This window comes from Moschus berezovskii, chromosome 7 (assembly GCF_049115385.1).
Source record: "Moschus berezovskii isolate FMDL1 chromosome 7, NW_MosBer_1.0, whole genome shotgun sequence".
Lineage (NCBI taxonomy): Eukaryota > Metazoa > Chordata > Mammalia > Artiodactyla > Moschidae > Moschus > Moschus berezovskii.
Window position 1 is genome coordinate 53533064 of NC_142466.1, and position 23460 is coordinate 53556523.

General features: G+C 38.5%; 1 protein-coding gene across 2 annotated transcripts in view; it reads left to right on the forward strand.

The window, feature by feature from the left end:
• SMC5 (structural maintenance of chromosomes 5) overlaps positions 1–23460 on the forward strand; it is a 108756-nt gene that overhangs the window by 47280 nt on the left and 38016 nt on the right. For both annotated transcript variants that reach the window (XM_055428375.2, XM_088837929.1), the window contains exon 9: positions 22820–23075. In XM_055428375.2, the coding sequence (XP_055284350.1) occupies positions 22820–23075 (256 nt within the window). The remainder of the gene's footprint in view (positions 1–22819; positions 23076–23460) is intronic.

The window sequence follows — 23460 nt, forward strand, 5'->3', positions numbered from 1 at the left end:
GTTTTCAACCTCATCCCTTTTCCTATATCTTTATCTTCAAATTCCAATCCTCTCATTTAACTTCTCCAGAGGATAAACCTTAAATTTTCTTGACAGAAGTTTGCTTGATAGCAGTAGTGCTCAAGGTGTATGCATAGAGGAGGTGTGGATGCACTGTAGTACAAAGGTAGGGTGGTGTGCATGTGCAGTTGCTCAGTTGTGTCCGACTCTTTGCAACGCCATGGACTGTAGTCTGCTGGGCTCCTCTGTCCATGGAATTTTCCAGGCAAGAAGACTGGAGTGGGTTGCCATTTACTTCTCCAGGGGATCTTCCTGACCCAGGGATCGAACCCACGTCTCCTCTGTCTCCTGTACTGGGAAGCAGATTCTTTACCACTGTGCCACCTGGGAATCCAGGGAGGGTGGGTAGGAATCATTCTCTTCTATGTGATATCTCTCTCTCTCTTTTTTTTCTTCTTTAACATTTTGGAAGGCTCAGCAATCATTTCCTTTCTCTAAATCCCTCTAAAGCATGTGCAGGGCAATCACTATTGTATCCAAACACCTGATGGAGAAATAGTGGCCAAACAAAATTAAATGACAAGAGAATTCAGAAGTGGCTCCGAATGCTGTACTTTATTTTCCACGGTATAAAATAAAAGTGTCCACAAAAATATTACTTAATATATGAGGTCTTTATACTTGACATTTCCTAGTTGTAAGACTCTTCTAGGAATTTTTTTTTTTTTTTTAGGACGAGTCAGTTCTTGTTTCTTTCTTTCATTCACTCCTTATACTGTGGTTCCTATAATAGGGTGCTAAATTAATTGTCCTTCTACTACTTTTACTCTTCTGAATATTTATTGAATTCTCCAGTTGTTCCTTTATTCCTTTTGTCCTTGTGGGACCAAGCCCTTTTAGCTCCGTTTGTATTATTTATATAGAGTTTAGAAGGGAAAAGGCATAAAGATTCATCTTTAAAACCCCACACAGGAACTGCTAGGTTAATAGGTTGTCTAACATTTAGCTGGATTTTAAAAAGGCAGAGGAACCAGAGATCAAATTGCCAATATTCCTTGGATCATAGCAAAGCAAGAGAATTCCTGCAAAAAATCTACTTCTGCTTCATTGACTGTGCCTAAGGCCTTTGACTGTGTGGATCACAACAAACTGGAAAATTCTGAAAGAAATGGGAATACCAGGCCGGCAGGTCAAGAAGCAACAGGTAGAACCGGACAAGGAACAACGGACTGGTTCCAAATTGGAAAAGGAGTAGGTCAAGGCTGTATATTGTCTCCTTGCGTTTTTAACTTGTATGCAGAGTACATCATGAAAAAATGCCTGACTGGATGAAGCATAGGAGTCAAGATTGCTGGGAGACATATCAGTAACCTCAGATTTGCAGGTGACACCACCCTTATGGCAGAAAGCAAAGAAGTAAAGAGCTTCTTGATGAAAGTGAAAGAGGAGAGTGAAAAAGTTGGCTTAAAACTCAACATTCAAAAAGCTAAGATCATGTCATCCAGTCCCATCACTTCATGGCAAGTAGATGGGGAAACAGTGGAAACAGTGAGACTTTATTATTTTGGGCTCCAAAATCACTGCAGATGTTGACTGAAGCCATGAGATTAAAAGATACTTGCTCCTTGGAAGAAAAACTGTGACCAACCTAGACAACATATTAAAAAGCAGAGATTACTTTGCCAATAAAGGTCCATCTAGTCAAAGGTATGGTTTTTCCAGTAGTCATGTATGAATGTGAGATTTGGACCATAAAGAAGGCTGATTGTTGAAGAATTGATGCTTTCTAACTGTGGTGTTGGAGAAGGCTCTTGAGCATACCTGGGACATCAAGAGATCAAACCAGTCAATCCCAAAGGAAATCAATCTTGAATATTCATTGGAAGGACTGATGCTGAAGCTGAAACTCCAATACTTTGGCTACCTGATGGGAAGAGCCAACTCATTGGAAAAGACTCTGATGCTGGGGAAGATTGAAGGCAAAAGCAGAAGGGTTCAGCAGAGGACGAGATGGTTGGATGGCATCACTGACTCAATGGACATGCGTTTGAGCAAGCTCCAAGAGATGGTGAAGGACAGGGAATTCTGGTGTACTACAGTCTGTGGGGTCGCAAATAGTTGGACCCAAATGAACAACTGAACAGCTTTCATTCTGACATAAATCTCACTTCGTATTTTAATACATTGGTGGATTCAAATAAAAAATCTTGTCTTTACCATTTTTTGTACCATCGAAGATTGACCTAAAATTTTATTTTGTTCCATCCTTAAGTGGTTTATTTCAGTGTTAAGCCAACATTTAAGTAGTTTAGTTCTCCTGGAACCAGTGTTTTCTTTTTTTTTTTCCTGTCATAATTACCAGTTTATCACTTCTGTAAATTCTTGAATTTTTAGCTTTTCTTAATTTTTAATATAATACATTATAGCATATAAATTTTTTCTGATTATCATTTGGTTACATCTTAACGTGTGGTATGTGCTTGTATTATTTTGTTTCAAGATTTTATAATTCTCATTCACGTTTTAATTTAAGTTTATATAGGAGTTCTTATTGTTTCAGTTTACTTGGATATGAAATTTTTAATCTTTATAAAAAAAGTTTAGTCCCAATTATATTGCTTTATGGTTAATAGGTGTGACCTTTATGACTTTAGGAAACCTCTTTTGGACTTTTACTGTAATTATTATGCAAATGTTCTACTCTTTTTTTTTTTTTTTAACTAGCCTGATTTATCCACTTTAAAGTACCAGTTCCTTTTTCTTTGAATGTAGACTTTTCTGTTTTTCTTGTAATTGTATTTTTGCTTTCTAGATATTAAGACTTTATTGTTTGTTCTTTATTTTATCTGCTATAACTAACATACACTGAGTTTTGCTTTGTAATTTGTTAAATTCAGTATGAGACACTTTCTCATACAATAAAGGAGTTTTTAACCAGTTCACACTTAACCACTGCTTTCTACTTACCCTTAAAAAGTTTAAATTACATATTTTTCTTAGTAGAAAAAGTTAATTAGTATTTTTTTATTCTATTTCAGAAAGATCAGAATTTTAGCAAACTTCTATTTCCTCTTCCTCCATTCCGTGTCAGTGTCATTAGAAATTTTACTTGTCTGTTATTTAAGGTATTATTTTCTACTGTCTGTATCTATTTAGATATTTTAATATATTAATATATTTATCTTTATTAATACTTATTAATATTTACTAAATATTAATGTTCTGATATATTTTAATATATTTTATTGGCTTATTTGATCATGTTACTGCTTACGTCATATTTTTTGAGAATCCTTCGTTTGAAGAGATAGGAATTTAGGTTGTTTTTTTCATACTGTCTCTCTTCTGTAGGTGTTTTAGAGAGATTCTTTGGGTGATAAACTTTCTGAGTCCTTGTATGTTTGGAAGTATCCTTTTTGCAGTCACTATGGACTATTAAAATGGCTGGATGTTGAATTCTAAATTACAAATTGTTTTTCCTTAGGACTTTGGCAGTCTGTCTCAGTGTCTTCCTGGGTCTAATATAGTTGACCTACCGCATCTGTGGATTCTGTATTTGTGGATTCAACCAAAGATGGAGCAAATATATTTGGAAAAAATATTCCAGAAAATTCCAAAAAGCAAAACTTGAATTTGTTGTATACCAGAAACTATTCATAGCCTTTACTTTGTACTACAGATGATACGTATTTTTTAACATTTAATTTTATCCATGTTTGCTTTGGGTTAGGGAATAGATCATTTAGTAAAAACATAAAGTAAAACCAAAGTGTGTCTTGTGTACAGCATTTAAATTACAATAATGATGTACTTTTGCACCCCAAAATAATGATGCGTGTAGGTTATATGCAAATACTGTGCAAATAAGGGACTCAAGCATCTATGGATATTGGTAGCTGTAGCAGGTGTGGAGGGATGGCGAGGTGCTGGAACAAATCCCCCAAGGATGCCAGGACACAGATGTATTGTTCCTGAGAAGCAGCAGATATGAGAGGTAGACAGAGACCCTTGAAGAAAAAAGAAAGCAAATTGAACTTGATTGTAAATGAACTGTACAATCTTTCTCACAGTGAGAAACTACAAGGAAGCTTTGGTTTGAAAGTTTTTAAGCCATAGAGAAACAGTGTATCATGAATGTTAAAATACTTTGGACTGCCTTATGGAAGATGGAATATAGTCCATTTTTGCCCCACACGTGGGAGTTTCATTTAGGAGGCCATTGCAGTAGTCTAGGCAAGACTGTGGTTTCATCTAAGGTGGTAGCAGTTGATAATTTAGAAAATTGAACCAACAGTATTTGCTCAGGAAGTGGATATAAGAATACATTGTGAAAGAATCAAGGATCATATCTAACCTTTTGACCTTACAGTTGATGGTGGTGCCTTTTACTGAAATGAAATTTGCTGGGAGAGGGAAATGGAGAAGGAAATGGCAACCCACTCCAGTATTCTTGCCTGGAGAGTTCTGTGGACAGAGGAGCCTGGCAGGCTACATAGTCCATGGGGTCGCAGAGTCAGACTTGACTTAGTGACTAAACCACCACCAGGAGAGGGAAGATAAAGAATTGTATTTGACTGTGTAGAGGAGTTCCATCTTTTTACTTTATACCTGTTTCTCTCTTCAGATCTAAAATGTGTTTTTTTAAAAAATAGTATTTAGTTGGTCATGATGGTTTTTTACTCCATTTTGCCTATGTATACCTTTTAATTGGAGTGTTAAAGCCATTTGCATTTGATGTAGTTACTGTTCAGTCATTTTGTGATTTGTTTTCATATGTCTTAGAACTTTGTTGCTCCTCTCTTTCTCCAATATTGCCTTCTTTTGTGTTGTTTTTTAATGTACCATTTTAATCCCGGTCTCTTTTTTTTCCTATTTTCTTAGTGACTGCCTTTAGAAATATAAATAACATCTTAATTTATAAGTCTAGTTCATATAAATGTGTACATGAGTAGTATAGAAAACTTTGCTCCTAGGTAGCTCTGTTCCCTTCTCCTTCCTTTATGTTGTTATTGTCATAGCAGTTACATTTTCAAGCATTATAATCCTGTCAAAATAGTTTTGTAATTATTTATGAAGTTTCATTTTTGTGGCAGTAATTGATTCTTTGACACCAACTCTGTTCTATACAATTCAATTCAGTTCTGATACTATTTAGAATTTAAGTAGAGTCTACAAATTCATGGCTCAGTCCCACAAGACAGCCTGGCTTCATGCCAGTCTCAAGTCTCCAGACCTCAGTTTTCCTACTCTTCTCTCTGACTTGGGTACAAATTCAGAGGTCCCCACAACTACCCCTGCCTTCAGGTTCAGTATGTGTGCTAGAACGACTCACAGAACTCAGGAATACGATAGAACTCAGGAACAGCCAAATGAAAGAGGTGCATAGAACAAGGTAGAGTGGTGCAAAGTTTCTATTCCCTTTTTGGGTGCATCACCTTCCCAGCATATGGACACACTCACTAACCCAGAAGCTCACTAGTCATGTTGTTCAAGAGATTTTATTGAAGTTTCATTAACTGGGTATGATTGATTAAATTATTGGCTATTGGTGATTGAAGTCAATCTCCAGCCTCTTTCTCCTCTTGGAGGGCATGGAGTCGGGCTGAAAATTGTAATCCAGCTTTTAATCATGTGGTGGTTTCTTTGGGCAATCAGTCTCTATCCTGAAGCTGTATAGAGTCCCTGGCAAGTTATCTTTTCACTGTATGGATCACAATAAACTGGGAAGTTCTTAAAGAGATGGGAATAATGGACCACCTTACCTGCCTCCTGAGAAACCTGTGTGCAGGTCAAGAAGCAACAGTTGGAACTGCAAATGGAAGAATCATCACTACGAACAAAGCTAGTGGAGGTGATGAAATTCCAGCTGAGCTATTTCAAATCCTAAAAGATGATGCTGTTAAAGTGCTGCATTCAATACGCCAGCAAATTTGAAAACTCAGCAGTGGCCACAGGTCTGGAAAAGGTCAGTTTTCATTCCAGTCCCAAAGAAAGGTGATGCCAAAGAATGTTCAGACTACTGTACAGTTGCTCTCATTTTATATGCTAACAAAGTAATGCTCTAAATTCTCCGAGCTAGCCTTCAGCATTACATGAACCGAGAACTTCTAGATGTTCACATTGGATTTAGAAAAGGCATAGGAACCAGAGATCAAATTGCCAACATCCATTGGGTTATCGAAAAAGCAGGAGAATTCCAGAAAAACATCTAATTCTGCTTCATTGTCTACGCTAAAGCCTTTGACTGTGTGGATCACAGCAAACTGAAAAATTCTGAAAGAGATGGGAATACCAGACCACCTTACCTACCTCCTGAGAAATCCATATGCAGGTCAAGAAGCAACAGTTAGAACCAGACGTGGACAATGTACTGGTTCCAAATTGGCAGAGTGCGTCAAGGCTGTATATTGTCACCCTGCTTATTTAACTTACATGCTGAGTAATTCCAGAGTTCTGAAAGAGTTAATATTTTGACAGTTTTTGTTAACGTTTTCATTAATTTTCTGGAGGAAAGGATTTTCAGAGTTCCTTACTTTGTCATCCTGTTGACATCCAAATCTTTTCTGTATCTACAGAAAAACATTGCTAGGATTTTAATAGGACTTGCATTAAGCATATATATCAGTTTGGGGGAGAATAGAAAGTACCATGTTGAATCTTCTAATCTATGAGCACAGCGTGTCGCCATTTATTTAAATCTTTGATTTTTTTCCCATCAGCATTACATAGTTTTCAGCATATAAGTTCTCTGTGTTTTGTTAGATTACACCTAAGTTTTTCCTTTGATTTTTCTTTTTTCTCTTTTTTTGAAATAATTTACTTGGAATTTTTTTCAGAGGCAAGCTTGTCATCTACAAATGGAGACAACTTTATTTCTTCCTTTCTGATTTTTATGCTTTTTATTTCCTTTCTTGCCTTTCTGCACTGGCTAGAAATTCCAGCACTATGTTGACTAAAGATTATGAGAGTGGACATCCTTGCCTTATTCCTGGTCTTAGGACGAAAGGATTCATTTTTTCACTCTGGAGTATAACATTCAGATCAGATCAGTCACTCAGTCGTGTCCGACTCTCCGCGACCCCATGAATCACAGCACGCCAGGCCTCCCTGTCCATCACCAGCTCCTGGAGTACACTCAAACTCATGTCCACAGAGTCGGTGATGCCATCCAGCCATCTCATTCTCCGTCGTCCCCGTCTCCTCCCGCCCCCAACCTTTCCCAGCATCAGAGTCTTTTCCAGTGAGTCAACTCGTCGCATGAGGTGGCCAAAGTATTGCAGTTTCAGCTTTAGCATCAGTCCCTCCAATGAACATCCAGGATTGATCTCCTTTAGAATGGACTGGTTGGATCCCCTTGCGGTACAAGGGACTCTCAAGAGTCTTCTCCAACACCACAGTTCAAAAGCATCGATTCTTCGGCGATCAGCTTTCTTCACAGTCCAGCTCTCACATCCATACATGACCACGGGAAAAACCATAGCCTTTACACACTCTTAAATTCTGTTAGCTAACATTTAAAGGATTTTTGTATCTATATTCACTAGGGACATACTCTGATTTTCTTTTCATGCTTGTCTGCTTTTGATATCAGGATAATAGTTTTTTAAAATGAATTCAGAAGTGTTCTCTCCTCTTCCCAGTTTTGGAAGAGACTGTAGAATTTGAGTTAATTCTTTAAATATTCTTAATAATTCTCAAGTAACACTTATCTGGGTCTGGTGATTTGTTTTTAGTTTTAAAATTATGAATTTAGTAAAGTTATAGGGCAGTTCAAATAATCTTTCAATTGGTTTACTTGTGCTAGTGATTCGCTCCCCCTCCCCGAAATTGGCCATTTTATCCAAGTTGTTAAATTTATCTGTTCAGAAATTTTCTTACTAGTCTTTCGATTTTGGTGGTTTCTGTAGTGATAATTGATATCCCTGTTTGATTCCTGCTATTGGTAATTTGTGTCTTACTTTTTTTTTTCTTTTGGTGGAGTGTGAGGATGTGGTCAGTCATGGTAGAGGTATGTTAATTTTTACTGTTTTTTGCAATGAACTAGCTTTTTGTTTCACTGACTTGTCTCTGTTGTTTTTCTAATTTCATTGAAGTTCATATTTTTATCACTTCCTTTCTTCTGCTTGATGTTGGTTTGTTTTGCTCTTTTTCTAGGTTCCTGAGGTTGATGCTTAGATTATTGATTTGAGAATTTTCTCCTTTTCTTGTGTATATGCACTTAATGCTATGTTTTCTTCTCATCACTGCTGTACTTGTGTCACACAGATTTTGATATGTTGTATTATTATTTTTGTTCAGGTTTTATTTTCCACTTTTCTTGAGATCTCAATTTGTTTATCCATTTATCTGTTTGCAGATGTTTAGTTTGTTTCTGGTTTGGTTCTAGTACTAAAACTGTCATGAAGTTCTTATGTAATACAAGATGTGCTTTCATTCCTTTTGAATAATTTCCTGTAAGTAAGCTATCATAGGTATACATGTAACTTTTGAAGGATTTCCCAAACTGTTTTCAAAAATGATTATTAACAATATTTTGTTGTTGTGATTGTTTCATTGACTATGCTAAAGCCTTTGACTGTGTGGATCACAGCAAACTGGAAAGTTTTTTTAAAAATTTATTTTTTTAATTGAATGATAATTGCTTTACAGAATTTTGTTGTTTTCTGTCAATCAACAAGAATCAATCATAGGTATACATATGTCCTCTCCCTCTTAAACCTTCTTCCCATCTCCCTCCCCATCCTACCCTTCTAGATTGTTACAGAGCCCCTGTTTGAATTCCCTGAGTCATACAGCAAATTCCCATTGGCTGTCTATTTTACATGTGTATTGTTAGTTTCCATGTTATTCTCTCCATACATCTCACCCTCTCCCTCCTCCTCTCCCGCCTCTCCCTCCACGTCCATAGTCTGTTTTGTATGTCTGTTTCTCCTGTCCTGCCCTATCATCAGTACTGTCTTTCTAGATTCCATATTTTTGACTGACTTCAGTCTGTATGAGAGGCTCTAGGTTTGTTCACATCTTTAGAACTGACTCAAATATGTTCCTTCTTCTGGTTGAGTAATATTCCATCATATGTGTACTACAGCTGCTTTATCCATTCATCTTTCAGTTGACATCTAGATTGCTTCCATGTTCTAGATGTTGTGAATAGTCCTACAGTGAACATTGGAGTACAATGTACAAAGAACAATATACATGTGTCTTTTTCAATTTTGGTTTCCTCAGGGTATATACCTAAGAGTGGGATTGCTGGGTCATATCAACAAGGTTGTATATTGTCACCCTGCTTATTTAACTTATATGCAGAGTACATCATGAGGAACGCTGGGCTGGAAGAAGCACAAGCTGGAATCAAGATTGCAGGGAGAAATATCAATAACCTCAGATATGCAGATGACACCACCCTTATGGCAGAAAGTGAAGAGGAACTAAAAAGTCTCTTAATGAAAGTGAAAGAGGAGAGTGAAAATGTTGGCTTGAAGCTCAACATTCAGAAAACTAAGATCATGGCATCTGGTCCCATCACTTCATGGGAAATAGATGGAAAAACAGTGGAAACAGTGTCAGACTTTATTTTTTGGGGGCTCCAAAATCACTGCAGATGCTGATTGCAGCCATGAAATTAAAAGACGCTTACTCCTTGGAAGGAAAGTTATGACCAACCTAGACAGTATATTAAAAAGCAGAGACATTACTTTGCCAACCAAGGTCCGTCTAGTCAAGGCTATGGTTTTTCCTGTGGTCATGTATGGATGTGAGAGTTGGACTGTGAAGAAAGCTGAGCACCGAAGAATTGATGCTTTTGAACTGTGGTGTTGGAGAAGACTCTTGAGAGTCCCTTGGACTGCAAGGAGATCCAACCAGTCCATTCTAAAGGAGATCAATCCTGGGTGTTCATTGGAAGGACTGATGCTAAAGCTGAAACTCCAGTACTTTGGCCACCTCATGCGATGAGTTGACTCACTGGAAAAGACTCTGATGCTGGGAGTGATTGGGGGCCGGAGGAGAAGGGGACGACAGAGGATGAGATGGCTGGATGGCATCACCAACTCAATGGACATGAGTTTGAGTGAACTCCGGGAGTTGGTGATGGACAGGGAGATCTGGCGTGCTGATTCATGGGGTCACAAAGAGTCGGTCACAACTGAACGACTGAACTGAACTGAACTGATGGTGGTTTTTATTTCTAGTTTTTTTAGGAATCTCTGTACTAGCTTCCATTGTGGCTGTGACAGTTTACATTCCAACCAGAAATGCAGGACGGATCCCTTTAATGTTTGTAGACTTTGATGATGGCCATTCTGACTGGTGTGAGGTGGTATCTCATTGTAGTTTTGATTAGCATTTCTCTAATAATGAGTGATGTTGAGCATCTTTTCATGTTTTTGTAAGCCATCTGTATATCGTATTTGGAGAAATCTCTGTTTAGGTTTTCCCCCCACTTTTTGATTGGGTTGTTTATTTTTCTGATACTGAGCTGCTTGCAAATTTTGAAAATTAATGCTTTGTTAGTTGTTTCCTTTGCTATTACTTTCTCCTATTCTGAGGGTTGTCTTTTCAACTTGTTTGTAGTTTCCTTTGCTGTGTAAAAGCTTTTAAGTTTAATTAGGTCCCACTGGTTTATTTTTGGTTTTATTTCCTTTACTCTAGGAGGTGGGTCATAGAGGGTCTTGCTTTGATTTATGTCATCCAGTGTTTTGCCTGTGTTTTCCTCCAAGAGTTTTATAGTCTCTTGACTTAATTTAGGTCTTTAACCCTTTTGGGCTTATTTTGTGTATGGCTTTAGGAAGTGTTCTAATTTCCTCTTTTACACGTAGCTGTCCAGTTTTCCCAGCACCACTTATTGAAGAGGTTTGCCCCATTGTGTATTCTTGTCTCCTTTGTCAAAAATAAGACATCCATAGGTGCATGGGTGTATCTGTGGGCTCTCTATCTTACTCCGTTGGTCTGTTTTTTGTGCCAGTACCATACTGTTTTGATGACTGTAGCTTTTGTAGTATTTTGTAGTCTGAAATCAGGAAGGTTAATTTCTCCAGCTCCATTCTTCTTTCTCAAGACTGCTTTGGCTATACAGGGGTCTTTGTGTTTCCTTATGAATTGTGAAATTTTTTGTTCTAGTTCTGTGAAAAATGCCAATGGTAATTTGATAGGGATCACATTGAATCTGTAGATTGCATTTGGTAGTATACTCATTTTCTCAATATTGATTCTTCCTACCCAGGAACATGGAATATCTCTCCATCTGTTTATGTTATCTTTGATTTCTTTCATTAGTGCCTTATAATTTTCCATATACAGTTCTTTTGTCTCCTTATGTAGGTTTGTTCCTTAGATAGGTTTATTCCTAGATATTTTATTCTGTTTGTTGCAGTGGTGAGTGGGATTGTTTCCTTAACTTCTCTTTCTGATTTTTCATTGTTAGTACATAGGACTGCAAGTGATTTCTGTGTATTGACTTTATATCTTGAGACTGTGCTAAATTCACTCATTAGCTATAGTAATTTTCTGATAGTTTCTTTTGGGTTTTCTGTGTGTAGTATCATGTCATCTGCATACAGTGAGAGTTTTACTTCTTTTCCTATCTGGATTCCTTTTATTTCTTTTTATTCTCTATTTGCCATAGCTAGGACTTACAAAACTATGTTGAATAATTGTGGTAAGAGTAGACACTCTTGTCTTGTTCCTCATATTAGAGGGAATGCTTTCAGTTTTTCACCATTGAGTATAATGTTTGCTGTGAGCTTATCATATATGGCCTTTACTATGTTGCGGTAGGTTCCTTCAATCCCCATTTTTTGAAGTGTTGCTATCATAAAGGGGGGCTGAGTTTTGTCAAAGGCTTTTTCTAAAGCGTGTATTAAGATGATCGTATGTTTTTTATCTTTCAATTTGTTAATATGGTATTTCACATTGATTTGCATATATTGAAGAATCCTTACATCCCTGGAATAAACCCGGCTTGGTTACGGTGAGGGAGTTAATTCTTAGGTAGGTTGATAAGGAGTCTTGGGCCCTCAAGGAGAAAGGGGTCCAGGACCCTGGAGGAGGAGAAAGGGACAAACTTTTGTTTCTTACATTCCTTTGTCTTAGTCATCTAAGACATTTTTTCTCTTTATTAAACTCTGAGTTGTTCTGGCAACAATCTATTTCTTCTGACTTAACTTTCTTTAAGCCCAAAGCTAATGGTCACACAGCAAAGCAACTCATGTTGCTCAAGTGTATGTTTTTCCTTAAACTCTGTACTGATGATAATATAACAACAATGTATCTTGCTTAAGGACATGTTTTCTTCTTAAGAACCTTCTGACTAATCCTGTTTAGATGTATGTTGTGGGAGTGAGTCTGGTAAGACCTTTCTATTGGTAATAACCAGTTGAAAAAGTATGTAAGATCTTAATAAACCTAATGAGTGGCCCCTCTCTGCCCCTTCTGGTGTCTTTGTCAGAAGCTGTCTCTGTCCGTTTCCACTTTAATAAAACTTATGCCTCACGAAGGTCTGAGTAACTGAAGCCGTGTCTTTGGTCCCAAAGCAAAGTTCTCTCCTTTGGAAATCTCAAATCCAGCACTGTTCACTGTAAGCTGTCAATGGTGTGTGAGCTTTTTAATGTGTTGTTGAATTCTGTTTGCTAGAATTTTGTTGAGGATTTTTGTATCTATGTTCATCAGTGATATTGACCTGTAATTTTCTATTTTTGTGTTGTCTTTGCCTGGTTTTCCTATCAGGGTGATTGTGACCTCGTAGAATGAGTTTAGAAGTCTTCCGTCTTCTGCGGTTTTTTGGAAGAGTTTCAGAAAAGTAGGCATTAGCTCGTCTCTAAATGTTTGATAGAATTGCCCTGTGAAGCCATCTGACCCTGGGCTTTTGTTTTTTGGGAGATTTTTGATCACAGTTTCAGTGTTTGTAATTGTCTTATTCATAATTTCTCTTTCTTCCTGGTTCAGTCATGGGATGTTGAACTTTTCTAAGAATCTGTCCATTTCCTCTAGGTTGTCCATTTTATTAGCATATAGTTACTCATAATATTCTGTTATTGTCGTTTGTATTCTGTGTTGTCTGTTGTAGCCTTTCCTTTTTAATTTCTAATTTTGTTGATTTTTCTTCCCTTTTTTTTTTCTGGATGGTCTGGCTAGTGGTTTGTCAGTTTTGTTTATCTTCTCAAAGAACCAGCTTTCTTGGTTTTATTAATCTTTGCTATTGTTTCCTTCATTTCTTTTTTCATTTATTTCTGCTTTGATCTTTATGATTTATTTCCTTCTGCTGACTCTGGGGATTTTTGTTCTTATTTTTCCAGCTCCTTTAGATGTGGAGTTAGGTTGTCTACTTGATGTTTTTCTTGTTTCTTGAGGTAGGATTATATTGCTATATAAAATTCCCTCTTAGAACTGCTTTTGCTGAATCCCATAGGTCTTGGGTTGTTGTATTTTCATTATCATTTGCTTCAAGGAATTTTTTAATTTCCCTTCTTATTTAAGTAACCTCTTTGTTATTTAGTAATGTATTGTTTAATCTCCATGGGTTTGTGTTTTTTGCATATTTTTTTTCCTGTAGTCTCATAGCTTTGTGGTCAGAGAAAATACTTGATACTATTTCTGTTTTCTTAAATTTACTGAGGCTTGACTTGTGGCCCAAGATGTAGTCTCTCCTGGAGAATGTTCCATGTGCACTTGAGAAGAAGTTGTATTTTGCATTTGGATGGAAAGTCCTGAATATACCAATTAGATCCATTTGGTCTTATGTTTCATTTAAGGCTTGTGTTTTCTTACTGATTCTTTGTTTTAATGATCTGTCCCTTGGTGCAAGTGCAGTTTTAAAGTGCCCTACTGTTATTGTGTTACTGTGATTTTCCCTTTTATACCTGTTAGTGTTTGCCTTGTGTATTGAGGTGCTCCTATGTTGGGTGCATAAATATTTACAATTGCTGTGTCTTCTTGGATTGACCCCTTGATCATTATGTAGTGCCTTTTTTTTTTATCTCTTATAACGTTATTTATTGTAAAATCTATTTTGTCTGCAATAAGGATTGCCTCTCTGGCTTTCTTTTGGGTTGCATTTGCATGGAATATCTTTGTCCATCCTTTTGCTTTCAGTCTGTATGTGTCTCTAGGTCTGAAGTAGGTCTCTTGGAGGCAACATTTAATGGGTCTTATTTTTGTATCCATTCAGTTAGTCTGTATCTTTTGGTTGGTTCAGTTAATCTGTTTGCATTTTTAAAAAATGATTGATATATATTTTCCTATTGGCTTTTTCTTAATTGTTTTGGATTTGTTTTTGTAATCTTTCCTTTCTCTTGTGTTTACTGGCTGTGTAAGTCCCTTTAATATTTGTTGTAAGGCTGGTTTGGTGGTGCTAAATTCCCTTAACTTTTGTCTATAAAGCATTTTATTTTCTCCATCAATTTTGAATAAGATCTTTGCCATGTATAGTAATCTTGGTTGTAGATTTTTTTTCTTTCAGTGCTTTAAATATATCCTGCCTTTCCCTTCTGACCTGCAGAGTTTTTGCTAAAAGATCTGCTGTTAATCATATGGGTTTTCCCTTTTATGGTACTTGTTGCTTTTCCCTTGCTGCTTTTAATATTCTTTCTTTCTGTTTAATCTCTGTTAGCTTGATTAATATGTGTCTCGATGTGTTTCTCCTTGGTTTTATCCTGTAGGGGATTCTCTGTGCTTCTTGGACTTGACTATTTCTTTTCCCATGTTGGAGAAGTTTCCAACTATAATTTCTTCACAAATGTTCTCAGTGCCTTTCTTTTTTTCTTCTTCCTCTGGGACCCCGATGACTCAAATGTTGGTGTGTTTAATATTGTCCCAAAGGTCTCTGAGGCTGTCCTCAGTTCTCTTCATTCTTTTCCTTTATTGTGCTCTTGAGCAGTTATTTCCACCATTCTATCTTCCAGCTCACTTAGCCGTTTTTCTGTCTCAGTATTGTGCTGTTGGTTCCTTCTAGAGTATTTTTGATTTCAGTAATTGTGTTATTCATCTCAGTTTGCTTATTCTTTATTTCTTCTATGTCCTTGGCAACTGTATTGTGTCTTGTGTTTTCTTCATTCTATTTTCAAGTCTTTGGAACATCTTTACTACCATCATTCTGAATTCTCTTTCAGATACTTATTTCCTCTATTTGGTGTTGTGAGTTTTTCCTTTGTTCTTTCATTTGTACTGTATTTCTCTGTCTTTTTATTTATTTTTTCCTAACTTGCTCTGATTGAGTTCTCCTTTTTCCAGGCTTTAGGGTTGTATACCTTTCTGCTTTTGGTTTTTGTCCTTGGAGGGAAAGGTTGGTTTAGTGGTTTGTGTTGACTTTTTATTAGGGGTGACTTGTGCCTGTATTCTAGTGGGAAGAGGGGCAGTTCCCCCCCCGCCCCCCCCCCCAATGGGAAGGGCTGTGTGAGGTGGTATATTTTGGAGCGCCTGTGGGACTCCTATCTGTTGATGACTGTTTTTGTGTTTTGTTCTTGCTTGTTGTTTCAGTGAAGTGTCCTGGGTGGATACTGTCAACAGCTAGATGATACTAGGCTTTGTGTACAGGTGTCAAAGTTCTCGGTAGTTAATACCCCCTTGGGTTAGGAGTTCTCTTGCAGTCTGGGATCTTGCACTCAGTGCTCCCACCTCACTGGTTCAGGTGTGATCCTTGGTCAGTGCATTGGGCCTCCATAAGTCACTTGTTATGGGATTAAAGGGTGTTAAAGCAAACACACCAAGAGAAAAAGTAAAACATGACATGAAATAAAAGATGAACCCAGATGGATGGTAAATACAAAATCAAGATTACAGAAATAATAGAACATATACACACACTTCCATGCACAGTTATAACCAAAGTATTATAAGGTATCAACCAATTAAAAGCAGAGCTCACTAATGCTCAGTCTGGAAAACAGCCTGAGAAGAATGCCGACTGAGGATTATAGCCAGGAGAGCACAACAGTTTAACTTATATGGTGAAAAGAAAGAGTGAAGGCTATGAAAAAGTAAAAGGAGAAGGGAGAGAAAAGGAAGGGGTGAAAGAGACAGTTTAAAAAAAAATAGAAAAAAATAAATAGACATATGTGAAAAAGATTTATATATATTCGGAATAGCTACAGCTGGTAAAGAACTATAGGAAAGGAATCAAATATATAAAATATTTTTATATATTTTAGTATATATGTATATTATATATATAAACAAATATATAAACAAATTCAGAAAAATCACCCAAGAAAGGGTGAAAAAATTTTTTTAATTTCTTTTTTTAACAAGAAAAACAAAGAGGAAAACTCTCTAGCACCACAGAAGTCTAATGTGAAGGTAGAAATATGTAGGGGGAATAAACAGTATGATTTAAAAAAGAAGAAAAAGTTCTCAAGATCATAGTTCTTGGTTGTGGAGTCTGTCCCCGTGGATGGGGTTAGGTTAGCGTCAGTTTATTTTTTTCATGGTTGGGGAGCTTGTGCCTGTGTTCTGGTTAATCAAACTGGGTCTTGTCTCTGAAGGGCAGTGTGGTGTCCATTAGTAGGTTTCTGGTGTCTATGGGTTCAGTATGTCTTTGGGCAGCCCTCTGGCTTGGCAGTGTTAGACACATCTATTTCTGCAGCCACCTTGAAGTGACCCTTTCAGCATATCTTCACTGCCACCAGCCCTCTACTTGTTCCTGGAATCATTGCCAGTGCTTCTGTCCCCAGTCTCACCCCACAGGCCAAAGCTTTCTAGGTAGGGACTTGTGTGGATCATTTTTTGGCTCCCCACCCCTGCCCTCTGCATCATGGAGAGTTGATGTGGGCTATGGGCTTCCCTCAGCCCTCTGAGCTCACCCTCTGTACCACATGGTTTGTGTGCCCTGCAAGAGTTTTTGTGTGCCCCTCTTTCAGCCCCCAGGGCCCACCCGCTGTGCCACAAGGTTTGTGCACCCTACAGAAGTTTGTATGTGCCGCTGTGCCTCTCTCACACCACGCCCCCCTCACCTGCTACAACGTGAGGTTTGTCTGCACTGCAGAGGTTTGTATGCTGCGCCTCTCTCAGCACCCTCTTCCCTGCAGGGCTTCTGTGGGCTTCTCTGGGTTCCCCAAGCACACTGTCTAGTCGGGGCCAGAGTCCCTGAGCTGTTTATGAGCTGAGAAGTGCAGCAGCTTTCTCTGTTTTCTGCCCTCTAGGTCCCTGCTTTGCCTGACTTTCCAAGATTCTGCAGCTCCCCTTGGGCTCACCTGTGAGTTCCTGTGCTTGGGAACTCTTCCTCCTTCACTGTTCCCTCCCTTCCTCCAATCCAGAAGTTCTCTGTCTCTTCCCTTTTTGTGTCTCCATATTCTCTCTTATCTCATTCTGGGGAGCTTAGCCTGCCTTCTGGAGGCCTGGGGTCTTCTGCTGTCACCTAGAGGTTCTTTGTAGGAATTGTTCTGTATCTTGATGAGACTTTGATGTATTTGTGGGGAGGCTGGTGATCTCACCGTCTTACTCCTCTGCCATCTTCTTCTGTCTCCCCAAACTGTGAAAAATTCTTAACGACATGCAAGTACCAGACCACTGTACCTGTCTCCTGATAAACCTGTATGTGGGTCAAGAAGCAGTAGTTAGAAATGGAACAACTGACTGGTTCCAGATTGGGCAAGGAGTACATCAAGGCTGTATACTGTCACCCTGCTTATTTAAATTACATGCAGAATATGTCATGCAAAATGCCAGGCTGGATGAATCACAAGTTTGAATCAATGTTGTTGGGAGAAAAACCAACAACCTCAGATATGCAGATGATCTTTCTTGGGTGGCCCTACATCACGTGGCTCATAGTTTCATTGAGTTAGACAAGGCTGTAATCCATGTGATCAATTTGGTTAGTTTTATGTGATTGTGGTTTCATTCTATCTGCCCTCTGAAGAATGAGGATAAGAGGCTTGTGGAAGCTTCCTGATAGAAGGGACTGGCTGTGGGGAAAACTGCATCTTACTCTGGTGGGCAGTGAGTTGTATTTTTTTTTTTTCTCCTTGGAAGAAAAGCTATGACCAACCTAGACAGCTTATTAAAAAGCAGAGACATTGCTTTGCCAACAAAGGTCCATCTAGTCAAAGCTATGGTTTTTCTAGTAGTCATGTATGGATGTGAGAGTTGGACTATAAAGAAAGCTGAGTGCCGAAGAGTTGATTCTTTTGAAGTGTGGTGTTGGAGAAGACTCTTGAGAGTCCCTTGGACTGCAAGGAAATCAAAAGAGTCAATCCTAAACGAAATCAGTCTTGCATATTCATTGGAAAGACTGGTGCTGAAGCTTCAGTACTTTGGCCATGTGATGTGAAGAACTGACTCATTGGAAAAGACCCTGTTGCTAGGAAAGATTGAGGGCAGGGGGAGAAGGGGACGACAGAGGATGAGATGGTTGGATGGCATCACTGACTCAATGGACATGAATTTGAGCAAGCTCCAGGAGTTGGTGATGGACAGGGAGGCCTGGCCTGCTGCAGTCCATGGAGTCGATTATGACTGAGTGACTGAACTGAACTGGTGGGCAAGGCTGTTCTCATAAATCTTTAATCCAATTTTCTGCTAACTGATAGGGCTATATTCCCTCCCTGTAGTTTGACCTAAAGGCAGACTATGGTAGGGTAATGGCAACCTCCCCAAAAGGACTTACGCCAGCTTGCCACACCTCCCAGGACTGCTGCAGTCAGTGCCCCTGACCCTGCTGCAGGCCACTGTTGACCACGCCTACACCAGAGACCTGAAGACTCACAGGCAGGTCTGGCTCAGTCTCTTGTGGGGTCACTGCTTATTTATCCTGGGTCCTGGTGCCCACAGGGTTTTTACCTGGAAAAGGTCAGTTTTCATTCCCATCCTAAAGAAGGGCAGTGCCAAAGAATGTTCACACTAATGCACAGTTTCTTATATTTCACATGCTAACAAAGTAATCGTCAAAATCCTTCAAGCTACACTTCAGCAGTATGTGAACTGAAAACTTCCAGATGTACAAGCTGGATTTAGAAAAGACATTAGAACCAGAAATCAAATTGCCGACATCCACTGTGGACATGAGTTTGAGTGTACTCCGGGAGTTGGTGATGGACAGGGAGGCCTGGCGTGCTGTGATTCATGGGGTCGCGGAGAGTCGGACACGACTGAGCGACTGAACTGAACTGAACTGAACTGAACTGAACTGGATCATAGAGAAAGGAAGGGAATTCCAGAAAAACATCTTCTGCTTCATTGACTACACTGAAGCCTTTGACTGTATGGATCACAACAAACTGTGGAAACTTCTTAAAGAGATGGGAGTACCAGACCATCTTACCTGCCTCCTGAGAAACCTGTATGCAAGTCAAGAAGCAATAGTTAGTATGGTCCATGAAACAATGGACTTGTTTCAGAATTGGGAAAGGAGTATGTCAAGGCTGTATTTTGTCACCCTGCTTATTTAACTTATATACAGAGTACATCATGTGAAACTCCAGGCTGGATGAAACAGAAGCTGGAATCAAGATTGCCATGAGAAATATCGATAACCTGAGATATGCAGATGATACCACCCTTATGGTAGAAAGTGAAAGAAGAACTGAAGAGCCTCTTGACGAAGGTGAAAGAGGGGAGTGAAAATGCTGGTTGAAAATCAGCATTCAAAAAACTAAGATCGTGTCATCCAGTCTCACCACTTCATGGCAAATAAAAGGGGAAACAATAGAAACAGTGACAGACTTTATTTTTTGGTAGTCCAAATTCACTGTGGATGGTAACTGCAGCTGTTAAATTAAAAGATGCTTGCTCCTTGGAGGAAAAGCTGTGACAAACCTAGACAGCGTACCAAAGAGCAGAGACATTACTTTGCTGTCAAAGGTCTGTATAGTTAAAGCTATGGTTTTTCCAGTAGTCATGTACAGATGTGAGAGTTGGACCATAATGAAGGCTGATCACCTAAAAGTTGATGCTTTCTAACTGTAGTATTTAAGACTCTTGAGAGTCCCTTGGACAACAAGGAGATCAAACCAGTCAATCCTAAAGGAAATCAATCCTGAGTATTCACTGGAATGACTGATGCTAAAGCTGAAGTTCCAATACTTTGGCCACCTGATATAAAGAACTGACTTATTGGAAAAGACCCTGATGCTGGGAAAGATTGAAGGTAGGAGAACAAGGGGATGATAGAGGATGAGATAATTGGATGGCATCACGGACTCAGCGGACATGTTTGAGCAAACTCTGGGATATGGTGAAGGACAGGGAAGCCTGGAGTGCTATCTGTGGGGTCACAATGAGTTAGACGTGATTTAGCGTCTGAACAACAATTGATAAAAGTTGACTTGTGATTGCCAAGAATTTTTTTACTGTTATTTCACCATGAATAACTTGAGAAACATTGCTTGGAGTAGCCTTGGAGGGTTAGATTTAGGTAGCTATAAGAACTCTTCTTATATTGTATAAGATAAAGCAGAGTGATTATACTTGGAGGTAGGGTGATGGTTTCAAAAGGAGGAAAGTATTCTGATCAGAGTAGTCTGCTTTTAACACTGCTGCTGTTAATGAGATCTGAGACAGTGTCTCATATTAACTGAGTGAGTAGATGGCCTTTAGCAATATTGGATTGAGGAAGGAGGAGAAGATGAGAATTCATCTCAGAATGAGAGCATACATTTATTAGACAAATGCAGTTTTTTGGGGGAGTTCTGAGTGCCTGTTTAAGTTATGTGGCCATAAATTTGAAGTAAGACCTGTTTTCAAAAATTTTCTCTAATTAGTTCAATTGTTTAGATCCAGATAAATAGAAGGTATATATTTAGGTTTAATAAGGACTGACCTTTTCCCTTGCTAATGTGAATTAGGAATGGTGCAGGGTCAGGAGGTCTTTGCATGGGAGTGATTCTCGTGCTGAGTTGTGGAACCTCAGCAGGTGAAGGAAAGAAATGAGGGGGGTGGTTGATGGTGAAAAGATTGTAGGCTCTGTGGTTTGTCGGACTCTAGTTCAACAATAGTTGTAATACCATGGAAGTAAAATGGAAGGGAAGGAAGGGAGTGATCAAAGAGTAGGATTGTGGATATACAGTTTTTGGAGGTGGTATGACTTCTTTGGTGGTCTGCATGATCTAGTTAGAGATACAACCGTAGATATCGTTAAATAAAACCATAGGAGAGGTTGGCTGAGGTGGTGTTTAGGAAAAGACGGATGAAGTTGAAGAAGTCAAGGAACACAAGAGGCCAAAGACTTAAACTAGTTTTCTGTATGTATGTTGAAATACCATGATGGCCAGCATAATGATGGAGAGAAAAGGTAGTCGTAGTTGGGTGCTAAAGTCATGATTGAATGAAGGGTGTGAGGAAAGATTTTGCGGGAGGCAGTTAACATCGCAAAGGTAATGGGTGATAACATCTGATTGTGTGGTCTTCAAAGGATCTGAAGTGGGGCTCAGTTAACGGAGGAAGTAGTACAGTGGAGATTAATGAGGACACCCTCCCAACCTGAGTTCTGAAGTGTCCTGGAGGATTATGGCAGGAAAAGGTCCTGCCATTTGAAAGGACTCCAGGGAGAAGTGTCTTTCAGCAATCACCAAATTTTACTTAGAACAAGAAGAGAGGACATTCAGAGAAATTAAATAGAGCAGTATGTGGATAGTGTCTTAGCGAACATGGATTATCTAAGAGGCTTGGACTTACTGTGCTTTGCTGAACTTGGGTGTACAGAATTAGTTAGTTGCAGTAGTTTATTGGCTGAAGGTGTTGAATGAGTTAAAGATAGAACTCAAAACTTAGCTAGAAGGACAGGGTACCATCAGGTTGCTTTTCAGTTTTTCGGGTCTGTGTCAAGAGACTTCTTGGTGGAAAATTTTTTCAGTAGCTCAGTGGTTTTTGGTAGTTTGGTGGTCTCTTGCTGGGATTGCAAAAGTTAAATTTGTTAAATTTCTTGTCCCTTTTTGATTGACTTGGACTTCCTCATGTGTTTGGTGTATTCTTAATTCCATCCTTGTCTCCCATGACCTGCCGGTTTAGTCTCCTGAAACATGGGTTTCCTGGCTGAACACTGTGGCTTCTTGTCTGCTTCCTTCTTTCAGGCCCGTTGAATACTGTTAATTTTCCATCACATACACACACACATACATATATATTATTTTTTTTTCAAATATTTTTTCTTCACTTCTGTGTGTTTGTTGTAGGAGAGGGAATTTTGGCATATATTCAGTTCATTGTCTGATACTGTCAAAGGTAAACTTTTAAAAAGGAAAATTGATACCAACCCAGATTTCCAAAGATCCCCTGGAGAAGTTCACAGCAACCCACTCTAGTATTCTTGCCTGGAGAATCCCATGGACAAAGGAGCCTGGCAGGCTGCAATCCATAAGGTTGCAAAGAGTAGGACACAACTGAAGCAACTTAGCACACATGTACCCTGAACATAAGCATATAGATTGAGGATTGAAATCTTAAAATATTAATTTGAAATGCTAGTAGAAAGTAACTGAAAGAAGATGGTTTATTTTGGTTTAAAATTTCTAGGATATAATCTTCATCATCGTTTCTATTATTACTGCTTTATTGAATGTCTGTTGTACCATATGACTATTTTCAGCTTTATGATGTATGTGAAATCTTCCTGTAAATATTTAGAGATCTGCTGATTGGCTTTATAAATATTTTGTTTATTCAGCAAGTATATAATGACTGCTACTATAGCTCTGGATACTTGGTATGTATTACTGAACAAATAGAGAGACAAGTAGTCTGGTAGGAGTAGCAGTCTAATTCTAGCAGGATACCTTTCAGTTACCATGTTCTTAGAGTGTTTGCATTTTTAAGACTATTATCACTATGAAAACCTTATAAACCAGGAGAAAAAACAATCTCTAATACGAATCTGCTTTTGTTTTATTAGATTGAGGAGCTTCAGCAGGCTTTAATAGTAAAACAAAATGAAGAACATGACCGACAGAGGAGAATAAGTAACACCCGCAAAATGATAGAAGATTTGCAAAATGAACTGAAGACCACAGAAAACTGTGAAAATCTTCAACCCCAAATTGACGCTGTTACAAATGATCTGAGACGAGTTCAAGATGAAAAGGCATTATGCGAAAGCGAGATAATTGATAAGCGAAGAGAGAGGGAAACTCTAGAGAAGGAGAAGAGGAGTAAGTTTTATTACACTTAGGATGAAGATATGTTTATAAAATGGGAGATATGTCTCTGTTGATGGGCTTTCTTCTTTCCTGATCATATCTAAATGTTCAGCTCTGCTTGTTGAGGAAGCTCATTTAATACCTGTATCTGTTGTATAATGATTTGCCACTAGCAGACCATTGTCTTAGGTCAGATTATGGCAGTTGATTTAATTCCCCAAAAATACTTTATTTTCTGTACAGTCACTCAGTTTTCTGTTACTTCTCAGGTCAAATTTAAGCTATTTATTCTAGCTTTCATAACCTTCTATTAGCTTTATTCCTTAAGCCTTTCCAGTTTCATAATTATTTTTTTTTCCTGTAGATCATATGGCTAGATCATTATTCAGACAGAGGA